The 12,958-nt window shown below is 35.3% G+C and overlaps 1 protein-coding gene across 1 annotated transcript in view; it reads right to left on the bottom strand.

The window, feature by feature from the left end:
• The window catches only part of COG5 (component of oligomeric golgi complex 5), a 282,131-nt gene that overhangs the window by 61,570 nt on the left and 207,603 nt on the right, over window positions 1-12,958 (bottom strand). The window contains exons 12-13 of the mRNA XM_047694095.1: window positions 9,790-9,994; window positions 1,728-1,889 (exon numbers count right to left, since the gene is read on the bottom strand). Coding sequence (XP_047550051.1) covers window positions 1,728-1,889; window positions 9,790-9,994 — 367 coding nt within the window. The remainder of the gene's footprint in view (window positions 1-1,727; window positions 1,890-9,789; window positions 9,995-12,958) is intronic.

Genomic DNA, 12,958 nt, shown 5'->3' with positions numbered 1-12,958 from the left:
AGCACGTCATGTGTGGGTTCAGGCTGTGATTAAGAGAGTAAATTGTGTACAGATTTTTAAAGTAGCACTCTTGTTAATACTGATAAGTGCAATTAGAGACACTGCATATCACAGACATCTGCAAGGAAATGACAGCTTTTGAATGGAAATGATGACCTTGAAAGGACATAGGCTAAAAATATAAATTACACATGATACATAAAGATGCTCGGTTTCTGTAGAAATTATGTCAATCCATGCTATTTTGTAGAGTAGCTTTTTAAATATATCAAAAGCATACAAAAATTTAATTTGAAATTTTAAAATTTGAAGTCTTGAAGTATTTCTTTTGCCCCACTTATTTTCAACTTTAACATTGGATTAGTTGGGATTGCCAAAAAGGAAAAGAAAAAAAAGTGTTTATTTACAAAGACCATGGAAAAAATACTGCGAGTTAAAAACTGCACAAAAACCCATACATAGATAGAAAGCAGGAAAAGTAAATTACTATGGCTCTGAGGTAGCAAAATAAATCTTGGCACTTAACAGATTCTCTTTATGAAGAAAGTGAAGGACTTTGAAACACAGGTGCACACTGTGTGTAATAAAAATGCCCTTTCATAAATAGTGAGACAAAACTTTATTAAATTCTATTGAATACTGGCAATAACCACGCTTCCTTAAACTTTATGTTATATTTGATTACAACATTGCCAAGCTGCCCTGAAGAATGGGAGAGATGCCTCTTTAACATTTCCATAAAGAGGTGAAAAGATCAAATCCACCCCCCCAACCAAAGGATCAAGTTGAATCCAAGACTGTTCTTGTCACTACCATACCAAACTGATAACAGAGACATTACAGTAAAAAAAATCTAGAGTCAGGACTTTGAAAAGTCATGATAATTATGGAAAGATTCCAGATCTTGATCGCACGGCGATCTCGACACCATACAGGTATGTCTGCAGCTGGATATATGCTCATAGACATTGTACCTGTGGCTTCCGGGTTCTACTCCACATGCCTGCAAGTCGCCAGCTTCAAACCTATAGTCTAAAGCAATCTACACAGTCCTATACTTTGGTCGTCTATTGCCTAACTACTATTTTTATTTCTCAGAATGTTCATCTACAAATGTACAGACTGACTGTTATGACCACTTGATAGCTGTGACAGGAACTGAGATAGTCTTAATAGCACATTCATCTGGGTAAGTGTAAATGTCTCCAGCAACAGTATAATTACATTGTCTGCAAGCACTCAGGTGGCACCTCCATGAGGATACCTGGCCTTCTGAGAGTTTTAAAAGCTGTCGCATTCTCTTCGAAAGCTCAAAATAGCAAACACAAGTAGGCTAATCAAGATTATAATCCTTTGTATGCCATGAAGTATTTTATGGATTTAAGATAAAAAAAAAAAAAACACTGAGCTCTATGCTTTAACTTCTCAGTTTGTTAAATTATTTTTGTGCTTATTTTACTATATAATATTATTTACTATGGCATAAAAATTAGGTTTACTTTGTATCCTTGACAAGATACAGAATAATTATAATAAGCAATTTTTAGGCTGTATTTAAATGGTTTTATTAATTGGAATCTTAAGTACCTACGATATATGCACTGATTCACTGCACAACTCTTGATTTAATTGGAGGACTAATTACTTGAATAATTTGAAGTAAATTAAAACATCACTAACAAATGTGGCAGGCATTTCACAGCATGTCACTATATAAAAACACGTACCTTGCTATAGTTTTAATGATACCTTCAAGTTCATCCACGGAAGGAGGATTGCGACCACCAGGGGGAAAAACCAAGTTGATAGGATCAAAGAGTCGAGATAGAGATTTTGATAAATAAGCAGCTTCATAGGGTTGCAGTGAGTCTTTCAAAGCCTTTTCTGGGCTGTGGGGACAAAATTTATTAAAACTGAATTCAGATTACACAAAACTAAACGCTATTGCATTAGGTTATAAACACCTTTCTTAAAAACTGATCTTCTATATAAAATGTTAAACTCTTTATGAACAAAAAGAAAAAAATTCTGTTTAAAAATGTATATATTTACAAGTACATTTCATAACTAGACAGTTATTGAGAACTAAACATTTTAATTTACACATAAATCCTATGTATAAATGTAATATAATATATGCCAGTATCTACTGTGGTAATTCTGTCTTTGAAACTAAAATAACATTTGAAACTAAAAGAACAACAATGTAAAATCTTAGTCATTCTAATGGGGCTATGCCTTTGCTTAGGAAATCCAGTTTTTAGCAAGTATCAAAGCTTCACAAGAGAGTCAAGTGTACAGAAACCTGCTCTACGAACTCAACCCTTTCCACCTGATGCTGCCGTTTCCCATAGAGCTCCTCTGTGAGAGGGAAGTGCACAGGATCTAGGCTGTTATCAGCCCTCCAATGACAAACTAATAGAAGGGACAAAACAAAAAGTGTTTGGGAAAGTGCTATGATCACGACTGAAGTCCTAAACTCATTTACTTTACCATATTCTTCACAAACTAGAACTTGGCCTACTATACACATCTTTCCTTCTAAATCTTCCCATGTCTCCAGTTATCTGTATTTTCCATTAGCAGTCCTACTATCAGGTCTTTTATCTTTCCTTTGGCAATACTATCAAAATGTCTAGAACCATTATTTCCATCTGCTTTCTTATTCCTATAATTAACTCCTTATCTTCTCTCGTCGCCTGTGTTTATAATCCTTCTACCAGTCCTTCTGTTGTCTTTCTTTTTTTCTTAAGCCTCCTTTCATTCTAAACATCAACCTTAAAAACCTCTGATTTGCTCCACTGTATATGAATTATGAAACCTAGCTTTTTTTCTTTCCCCACACTTTCTGGTCATCTAAAGAGCCCTAGAGGTCACAGTGCTCTTGGCTTGTACATCTTAATTCCATAGTTATCTCTTAACATTTCTCATTCAATAAGTATTTCCCTCAGCACCTGTTTACTGAGAATACTATGTACCAGGCATTGTTAAGTGCCAGGAAGATGTAGATTACAAGTACTTTACAATGCAGGGAAGAAACGTGCAGGTAAAGTGCTAACTATAGTGATTTCTATAATAGGTGAAGATAGGACACAATAGGAATGGGGAGGATGGTGTCTCAATCTGCCTGAAGCAGTCCTCTATTGAAGACCATGCCATCTACTTAAATGTCTTCACTATTTTTGCTCCTTTCATTTACTAACCTTAAGAAGCCTCTTTCCTCTTATGCAGATATTTCAGTTCTGAATTATAAGTACTAAGAGCCTCCTGTCTCTGAATCTGCACTAAAGATCCTTGGAGACTACGATGTCAAAACGGATAACTTTCTGGGGAGCCTGGGTGGCTCAGTCAGTTAATGTTTGCCTTCAGCTCAGGTCATGATCCCAGTGTTCTGGGATCGAGCCCCATGTAGGACTCCCTGCTTACTGGGGAGCCTGCTTCTCCCTCTCCTCCCTGCTTGGGCTCTCTGTCACTATCTTAGTCTCTCTCTTTCTCAAGTAAATAAACAAAATCTTAAAAAAAAAAATTGATAACTGTTCTAAAACCCAACCTGTTTGAAAAGTCTGCTTTTATTTTAGCTTTACTAGGGATCTTCCATATTTAAGTCATCATTTTGAACTATTCTTCTAAGATCTCCAAGCCTGAAGACAACTTTTCAAACTCCCACTGTCCCCATCTTGTTTGCTCCTACAAATACTGTTAAGTCTCTACAATTTGCCAGGTAATTCCTAGGTGTGGGAAATATGGCAGTCAAGTCATTTAAAATTCCCTGTTCCTCTTAAAGTTCACTAATGAGAAACTTAAGGTTGCTAATGAGAAAGACAAACACAAAAATAAACACACATTTTTAAGTGTTTTAAATATGGAATATGAGAGTCATAGTTTTAAGAGAAAAATAAAGCAAGCAAGCCAGAAAGAATGTGTTCGGCTCTCTCTCTCTTTATCCTATTTTGGATCCTATAAGGCGAGGGAAGGTTTGCTGAGCAGAACTGAGGAGAAAGAGGGAGCCAAATGACAGAGATTTTCAGGATAAGATCATTCCAGGCAAAGAAAACAGGAAGTGCAAAGGCCCTGAGGAGGGACCACACCAGGCTCAGTGCACCAAAAACAGAGGAGCAGAGTATGTTAAGTGCCAGGAGAGTAGCACAAGACGAAGTCAAACAGAGAATGGGTGGAATAAATCATGCCAGTCTTTGTAGGTCAATAAAGGTGCTATATTTTACTCAAAAGAACTTGCTCTTAGACCTTACTGTGATCAATGCTACAGAATCCTTTCCTACTCTCACCCTCCATCAGCCCACCAGGTCTGTCCTCCTCTGTCTACAGCCAACTATTTCAAGGAACTCTCATTAGCATCCTGATTTTTCTAATCCACCTTCCTTTCAAAGCTCTTACTAGGAATATCTTATTTAGATGGTCTCTGTATCTGCTGCTAAGCTACCCACATATTACAGAGAAAAAGTAATTTGTATCTATCATACATCTATGCAAACCCCTTAATTTCAAAAGACCCGAAGCACATGGTATTAACTTAAAATTCTACATTTGCAACCCCTTGCTTTCTACAGGTGACCGTTTGCCTCTACTTTATACTAAGACCAAACCATTGGCAATGGCCTTCATCGACTTGGACTTCTCTAGTTTTTTTCTCCCTTTGCGACTTCATCTACTCTCTGATTTTCCTGTTACCTCAAAGAAAGAAGTAGCTTTATTCCTTTTTCCATATCAAAACTTCTCAGAAGAATTGAATCTACTTCCTTTCCCACTTTTTTTTTTTTAAATAAACTGCTTTATTGAGAGAGAATTCACATTTAATTCAACCATTTTTTAAACTGTACAACTCAGTGGTTTTTAGTATGGTCACAGATATGTGTAACCATCACCATCAGTTCTAGGACATTTTTATCACCTCAGAAAGAAACTTTGTACCCTTTAACTATAACCCCTTTACCTTCTCACTCTATCCCCAACCCTAATCAACTACTAATCTAATTATTACCTCCACAATTTTGCTATTCTAGAATTTCATATGAATAGGATAAAAAATTGTATTTTTTGTGCTGGCTTTGTTCATTCAGCATAATATTTTCAAGGTTCAGTTACATTGTAGCATGTATCATTCCTTTTTATGGCTGAATAGCATTCCATTGTATAGATATACATCACTGTTTTTTACCCATTGGTCTGCTGATGGACATACGGGATGCTTCTATCTTTTGGCTATTATGAATAATGCTGTTGTAAGCATTTGTTACAAATTTGTGTCGACATTTAAAAAATCTGCTTAATGTTTTCTTTTGTAATAAAATATAAAGTTTATCATTTTAGCCATTTTTAAGGGTACAGTTCGGTGGTATTACGTATATCCCTACTTGACTGTGCAACCATTGCCACCATCCATCTACAAAACTTTTTCATCATCCCATACAGAAACTAGATCCATTAAACAATACTCCTCAGTCCACCCTCTCCAAACATGTTTTTACTTGTCCAGGCATGTACTTAGGAGTAGAATTGCTGCGTCATGGTGACTGGCTTTAGTTGTTTGAGTAACTGCAAAATGATTTCCAAAGCCCTATGCCATTTTAGATTTCCACCAGCAATGTATGAGAGTTCTAATTTCTCCACATTCTTGCCAACACTTGTTATTATCTTTTTGATAAAAGCATCTTAGTGGTGTAAAGGAGTCACTCATTGTGGTTCTGATTTGCATTTTCCTGATGGCAAGCATATTTTCATGTGCTTCTATATTCTGGGGAGATACGTCTACTCAGATCCTTTGCTCATTTTTTAATTGGTTAAGTTATCTTTTATTGTTGAATTCGAAGGTTTCTTTCATATTCTACATACAAGTCCATTGACAGATACAGGAGTTGTAAGTCCTTTCTCCTATTCTTGATGGTGTCCTTTGAAGTACAAAAGTTTTAATATGTGAAATAGTCCAATATGTATTTTCTCTTTTGTTGCTCTTGCTTTTGGGCGTCATATAGCTAAGAATTCTTTGTCAAACTCTAAGTCATAAAGACTTGCCTACATATTTTGTTCTGTTTTATATCTTTGACCTTATATTTAGTTTTTTTTTTTTTAAATCCATTTTGAGTTATTTTTGTATATGGTGTGGGGTAAGATTCCAGCTTTATCCTTTTGAATGAAACCATCCAGTTGTCTTACCACCATTTGTCAAAAAGAGTATTTTTTCCCCGCTGTATGTTCTTGAAAAGCTTTTTGAAAATCAGCTGACCATTGATACAGAAGTCTTTTTTAGACTTTCAATTCTTCTTTCTTTTTTGAAAGATTTATTTATTTGAGAGAGAGAAAGAGAACATGCACGGGGGTGGGGGTAGGAAGAAAGGGGAAGCAGACTCCCCACTTAGAAGGGAAGCTGCGTTGGGGCTCCATCACAGGACTCTGGGATCATGACTTGAGCCGAAGGCTGCCACTTAACCAACTGAACCACCCAGGCATTCCTGGACTCTCAATTCTATTCCATTAATCAGTAGGTCTCTCCTTTTACCAGGACCTTATCATCTTGATTACTATTGCTCTGTAATAAGTTTCACAACTGGGAGGCATAACTCCTACTTTATTCTCTTTTTTTTAATACTGACTTGGTCATCCGAGGGTACCTTGCAAATCCATATGAACTTTAAAATCAGGTTGTTACTTTTTTTTTTTTAAGATTTTATTTATTTGTCAGAAAGAGAGAGAAAGAAAGCACACAAGCAAGCAGAGAGGCAGGCAGAGGCGGAGAGAGAGGCAGGCTCCCTGCTGAGCAAGGAGCCCGATGTGGGGACTCGATCCCAGGACCCTGGGATCATGACCTGAGCTGAAGGCAGCGGCTTAACCCACTGAGCCACCCAGGCGTCCCCAGGTTGTTACTTTCTACAAAAAAGTCAGCTGAGATTCTAACAGCAACTGAGGTGAATCTGTAGATCCATTTTGGAAATATTACTATCTTAGTGATGTTAGGTCTAGTGATTCATGAACATGAAATGTTTTTCAATTTACGTAGCTCTTTGATTTCTTTCAGCAATATTTTATAGTTTTCAGAGTATAAGTTTTATACTTCTTTTGTTAAATTTCTTAAGTATTTTATCTTTGTGGTATTACTGCCATATACAGTGTATCTATTAATGCCACAAATCCAACAATAAGTTGTTATAATTATCACTCTACAATCTGTCACCATTTCCATAGCACATTATAGTTCTGCTCCCACCTACATCCTTTATGCTCTTATTGGCAAATGTATACACATATATTGCATTTCTATGTGTTACAAGCCCAACAATGCATTCTATACATATTTTGTACAACTGCATTTTAAATCAGTTAAGAGAAAAAAGGAGAAAACATGCATTTATAGTATCTTTTATAATTCCTAACTATCTTCACTGGTGCTCTTCATTTATGTGTACTTGAATTACTGACTGAGATGACCTGGTTTTGGGCCTAAAGAACTTCCTGTACTATTTCTTGAAGTCTTTACTTCTCTTCATTATGAACAACAGCTTTACTGAATACGGGATTGCTGCTTCACAGTTTCTTTCTTTGAGCACTATGAGCCCACCACCTTCTGGCCTCCTCTGTTTCTGCTGAGAGGTCAGTTATAAATCTTTGGGGCACCCTTATAAGTGATGAGTAGTTTTTCTTTGCCTGCTATCGAGATTTTCTCCTCGTCTTTCACCTTGGACACTTACACTACAATGTGTCTGTTTGTGGTCTTTATGAGTTATTCCTACTCGGAGTTTGTTGAGCTTCGTGGGTGTGTACATTGTTTTTCAATAAATTTCGGAAGTCTTCAGCCATTATGTCTTTGAGTATTTTTTTTTCTTCTCCTTTCTTTCTTTCATCTTATTGTGGCACTCCTGTTACATATGTGTTGGTATGTTTAATGGTGCCACACAGTTCTCTGAGGCGCTGTTTTTTTTCATATTTTTCTATCTGTTCTTAGGCCTAAATAAGTCTAGTTTCCAGTTGGATAATTTTTTTTAATGCTAGTTCAAATCTATTATTGAGTCCCTCTAGCGATTTTTATAATTTTAGTGACTGAACTATTCAACTGCAGCATTTCCATTCGATTCTTTTTTTATAATGTTCATCTTTTTATCGATAATCTCCATTTGATGCAACACTGTTATCATATAGTTCTTTAGTCAATCATACTTTTAGTTCTGTGCACACAGTTCTAATGGCTAATTTGAAGTCTTATTCTATTAAATCTGATGCTTGGTCACTCTCACAAGCAGTCTCTGTTGCTTTTTATACCCCCCTGCCCCGCTGCCGCTCAGTGTATGGGTCATACTGTTATGTTCCTATGTATGCCTCATTATTTTTGTTAGAAACTGGACATTTCAGATAATACATTATTGCAACTCTGGGTACTAGATCTCTGCACCTCTAGGGTTTGTTATTGTTATTTGCTTGTTTTGTGACTGGCTAGATCATTTTAGTGAAGTTTATTTCTTCCCATAGTGTGAAACCTTTGTCAGAGGGCCACACCTTTGGGTATGCTCACAGTCACCCACAGAGAACAGTGGTGCTGACAGGGTTCTGTTTCCTCCCTTTCATGGACCACACTCCTTTTTAATTTTAAGGAAAGCACAGAATACAAAACAAAAATTCTATCTCTTGGAGATAAACCACTATCACCATTTGTTGTGTATACTTCCAGACCTTTTTAGGGGCAAGAATATGGGTTTAAAAATAAAACTAAGCCAAAAATAGAATGAAAATATATATTCTATTTTATATAATGTTAAAAAACGTATTAGGTCTTTGTAGATCAAGAGATGAGTGCAGTTCTCTTGCTCCTCTTCCATTAGTTCTTATTGAATCTCTATGTTTAGCAGAAAAGAGTTATTGAAGAGAAAAATGTAATTTCATTCTATCTTCCCAGCCATGCCATTTATTTTGCCAGTGAAAACTTCTACATCCTATATTTCACTAGCCAGAACTTCTTACTACAGTGGATATAATTTAAGTATTTAGAAAAATAAAAACTGAAAGAGAAACATTTATATCCACCCAACATTTTTTTTACAAGGTAGGTGATAAGAATCTGCTGTTACCTGAGTCAGCCTTGTCACACTAAATGATTCTGGTGTTTAAAGAAAATATGCAAACCAATCAATTCATTTGTTGCTCAAAGAGAAATTTGAAAATAATATTCTTTTTCCATTTAGGAGGAAAGTTGGCTACTTTAAACTTACTGATATGGTATACTCTTTTCCAAAGTTGCACCTAACTACATACACTGTATGTTATTTCCAAAGTTGCACCTAACTACATACACTGTATGTTAGTTGCGCTAACTGCATACACTGTGCTTTATGCATAAACTAAGACATTTCAGGTTTAATTGTGACTATACTCAGTTTTTTCCTACCAGACTGAGGAGCTATCCCAGCATAAAATTTCCCCTATAGTTCCTGAACACACCAGTTACTTTTATATCATATTTATTCCTGTGGTCCATCAATAATGATACTATCTGATATAATTATAGGTATATTATCAATTAAAAGATAGTGACCACATATGCTGATCTCCTACCTTTTACTCACCCTACTTGGTGCCGTACTTTATATCAGATTCTAGTTAGGAACCAGGCTGCTCAACTAATGACTTATTCATTTATGTGCTGCAAAGTCTTCTGCAGTCTACATATAAATCATGATCATTACAAATATGTAGAAGATTAGTATATTCCCATTTTCTAATTTTTAATAAAAACAGAAGACAAAATCCTTATCATGACAACAAACATATCTGATTAAATAAACATACTCATAATCTGGCTTTTTTGGTATGAAGATGTCTTGTGTGTCATCTTCAATATGTTGTAGGTCAACATAGAGGTCTGTAGTTCCACTTGCATTAAAGTTTCCTTGCATATTTTGGCTGTATTGTTGAAGACGCTTCCATAAGTCATTATAAAGACGTAATAATTTAGGGTATTCTCCTTCAAATGCCTGTTTCAAAAACATAGAAGCTGCCAAGCAAAATAATAACATGATAAACAATGTAATAAACGTTATATTATAATAACAAGATAATATAAAAAATATAAATATAAAATACATAATAATAAATATTTATTATGCTATATTATACTAATGATGGTAGTATAGAATACTATCATCATTATTTATTATTTAAATAATATTAATAATAAATAATAAATAATAATATAAAAACAGTAACAAGATAAACAAAACCAAAATGTGTCAAATAAATTTTCTTTTGTATATGTTGATGCTACAAATAGCCTATACTAAAGGACAAACCAAATATCTATTCTGAGACTTTTAAAAATGCTAGTAAAAGTAATTTTCCTCCTAAATTATCCACTGCATTTGATATGTGAACCATATTTTGAAGCCTAATCTATAAAGAAACAGACAAATCAACAATTACAATTGAAGATTTCGATTACCTCTCTTGCAGTAACTGATAAAAGTACACAGAAAATCAGTAAGCATATGGAAAATCTAAACAATACCCAAATTCACTTAATTGATATTGATATAAGACTTCATCCAAAATAGCAAAGTACACATTTTGAAGTAGAATAACAAGACCAACAGTATTTGATGCCATAAAACAGTCTGAATAGATCTAAAAACGTTCAAGTTATACAAAGTCAGTAACAGAAAGAAATCTTCAAAAATCCTGAGTAAGTACCCAGAAGTAGAATTGCAAGATATGATAGTTCTATATTTAATTTTTTTGAGGGACCTCCATATTTCCACAGTGGCTACACCAATTTACATTACCACCAACAGTGCACAAGGCTTCCTTTTTCTCCACATTCTAATCACTTGTTATTTTTTGTCCCTATCCCTTTTAGCAAGAATATAAAGCATACAAAGTCTCCTCCAACCTAACTAGCTAATCTTGAATCTACTTACAATATGAAAATGACCACCCTTATTATCTCACAGAAAAAAACAAAGGTCACCCAAAAAAAATCCCTTCAACTTTTTACCCTCCATTCCCCTATAAATGTTTCTAGTTTTCAGCTTTCTGCACAGGAATCAAGTACCCATTCCATAGAACACACACAACAGAATAATAGTAATAATACTACCTTCAGTAACATGATTTACTGAAAAGAGTTCATGGGCTTTTGGGTGGAATTCTCATTGTCCTTTCATTATATCCCAATAGAGCTAAAAAAACTATTATGAAGTAGTCAAATAAGTAAAAAGTCAAATGAAAGAGTGCCTCTCTGTGTGGTTTTGCCACCAACTGGACAAACATCTATCTGCATTAAGATTTTCCATTTTACTTTTGATTTTTAGTAATATCTTCTTTCATTTTCATTCCATTTTATGTAAAATTTTATATATTTTATGAATGAGAATGAGAATGAGAGAGAGACACGAAAGTGGGGAGAGTTAGAGGGAGAAGCGGACTCCCTCCTGAGCTGGGAGCCCGATGTGGGACTCCATCCCGGTACTCCAGGATCATGACCTGAGCCGAGGGCAGTCCCTTAACCAACTGAGCCACCCAAGCGTCCGTCTCATTCTTTTTAATAGTTGCATGGCATTCCATTCTATCGACGCACAGCTTGTTTAATCACCTAAGTGATGAACACCTGGGCTACTTCTGGTTTGTTTCTATTCCAAATAATGATCCAATGAATAGTCCTGTGAATACATCTCTTCATGGTTTTGCTAATACGTCTACAGAATAGATCCTTAGAAGCAGAACTGCTGAGTAAAAAAGCAAATGCTTATATGACTTCGTTAGATACTCTGAACTCCCCTCCAATAAGGTCTGTATTTGAGTTCACAATGTGTGAGGAGTGACGTTTCTCCACAGGCTTATCAACAGAGTGCGTTTTTAAACTTCTCTGATTTTTTTGCTCATCTGATAGATGAGAAATGGTGTCTCTATGTACTTTTATTTTGCATTTCTCAATTCATGGGGAACACTGAGCATCTTTTTCAAATTAAAGGAAGCTACCTTTTTTTTCTTTAGGATTGTTGGTCTTTTTCTTCTCATTTTAGCAGCTTTTTATAGTACGGATACTAGCTTCTTTTCTATGATGTAAGTTATAAATGTTTTTCAAGGTTGTCACTTGTCTTTTTATTTTGCTGAGGTTTTTTTCCTGCCATGTAAGATTTTTAATATAATCAAATCATCAATCTTTTCAAAATTGCCTCTAGATGTTAAATCAGTTAGAGAAGTTTCCCCTATTCCTAGCTTACTCACTGTTTTCTTCCAACCCCTGAATGGTTCCATAGTTTACATTTAATTCTTTGATCCATTTGGCATTTCACTCTACTCTTCAATTCTGAATGCTTTATCCATTTCCTAACAACTGGGTCACATTTGTGTGTTCAACAAATCCACAAGAAGGATTTAATTAAATATCTTAGTCTATGTTAGCTTTCTTTTTCTACCTCAGTAAAAACTGCTTCATGTTTTATGTTGATGACATAAAATCTTAATTGTGAAGGATCAAATATATAGGTATAAGGAAAAAGGTAAAAAGTATTTGATATTCTATTATCCTAAGATAATCACTCCAACATTTTTGTACTGTCCTTTCATGTCCCTGTTTATCATACATACACAGTTATTTTCTTTTCTTTTTTTTTTAAATTTATTTATTTAACAGACAGAGATCACAAGTAGGCAGAGAGGCAGGCAGAGAGAGAGGAAGGGAAGCAGGCTCCCTGCTGAGCAGAGAGCCCGATGCAGGGCTCGATCTCAGGACCCTGGGATCATGACCTGAGCCGAAGGCAGAGGCTTCAACCCACTGAGCCACCTAGGCACCCCACACACTGTTATTTTCTAAAAGCACTTCACATTAGGATCTCATTTAGCTTGTAAGAGCTTACTATTTTTTTAATGAAAGGTATTTTTATTTTTAGTTTTTCTGCTCAATTTCCTAATTCTTACAGCCTTTAAATATTAATTTAACACTAGGCATCCATTTCAACAG

The sequence above is a fragment of the Lutra lutra genome, chromosome 11 (assembly GCF_902655055.1).
Source record: "Lutra lutra chromosome 11, mLutLut1.2, whole genome shotgun sequence".
Classification (NCBI taxonomy): domain Eukaryota; kingdom Metazoa; phylum Chordata; class Mammalia; order Carnivora; family Mustelidae; genus Lutra; species Lutra lutra.
The sequence above is the reverse complement of the archived record's forward strand: the minus strand, read 5'-3'. Positions and strand labels throughout refer to the sequence as shown.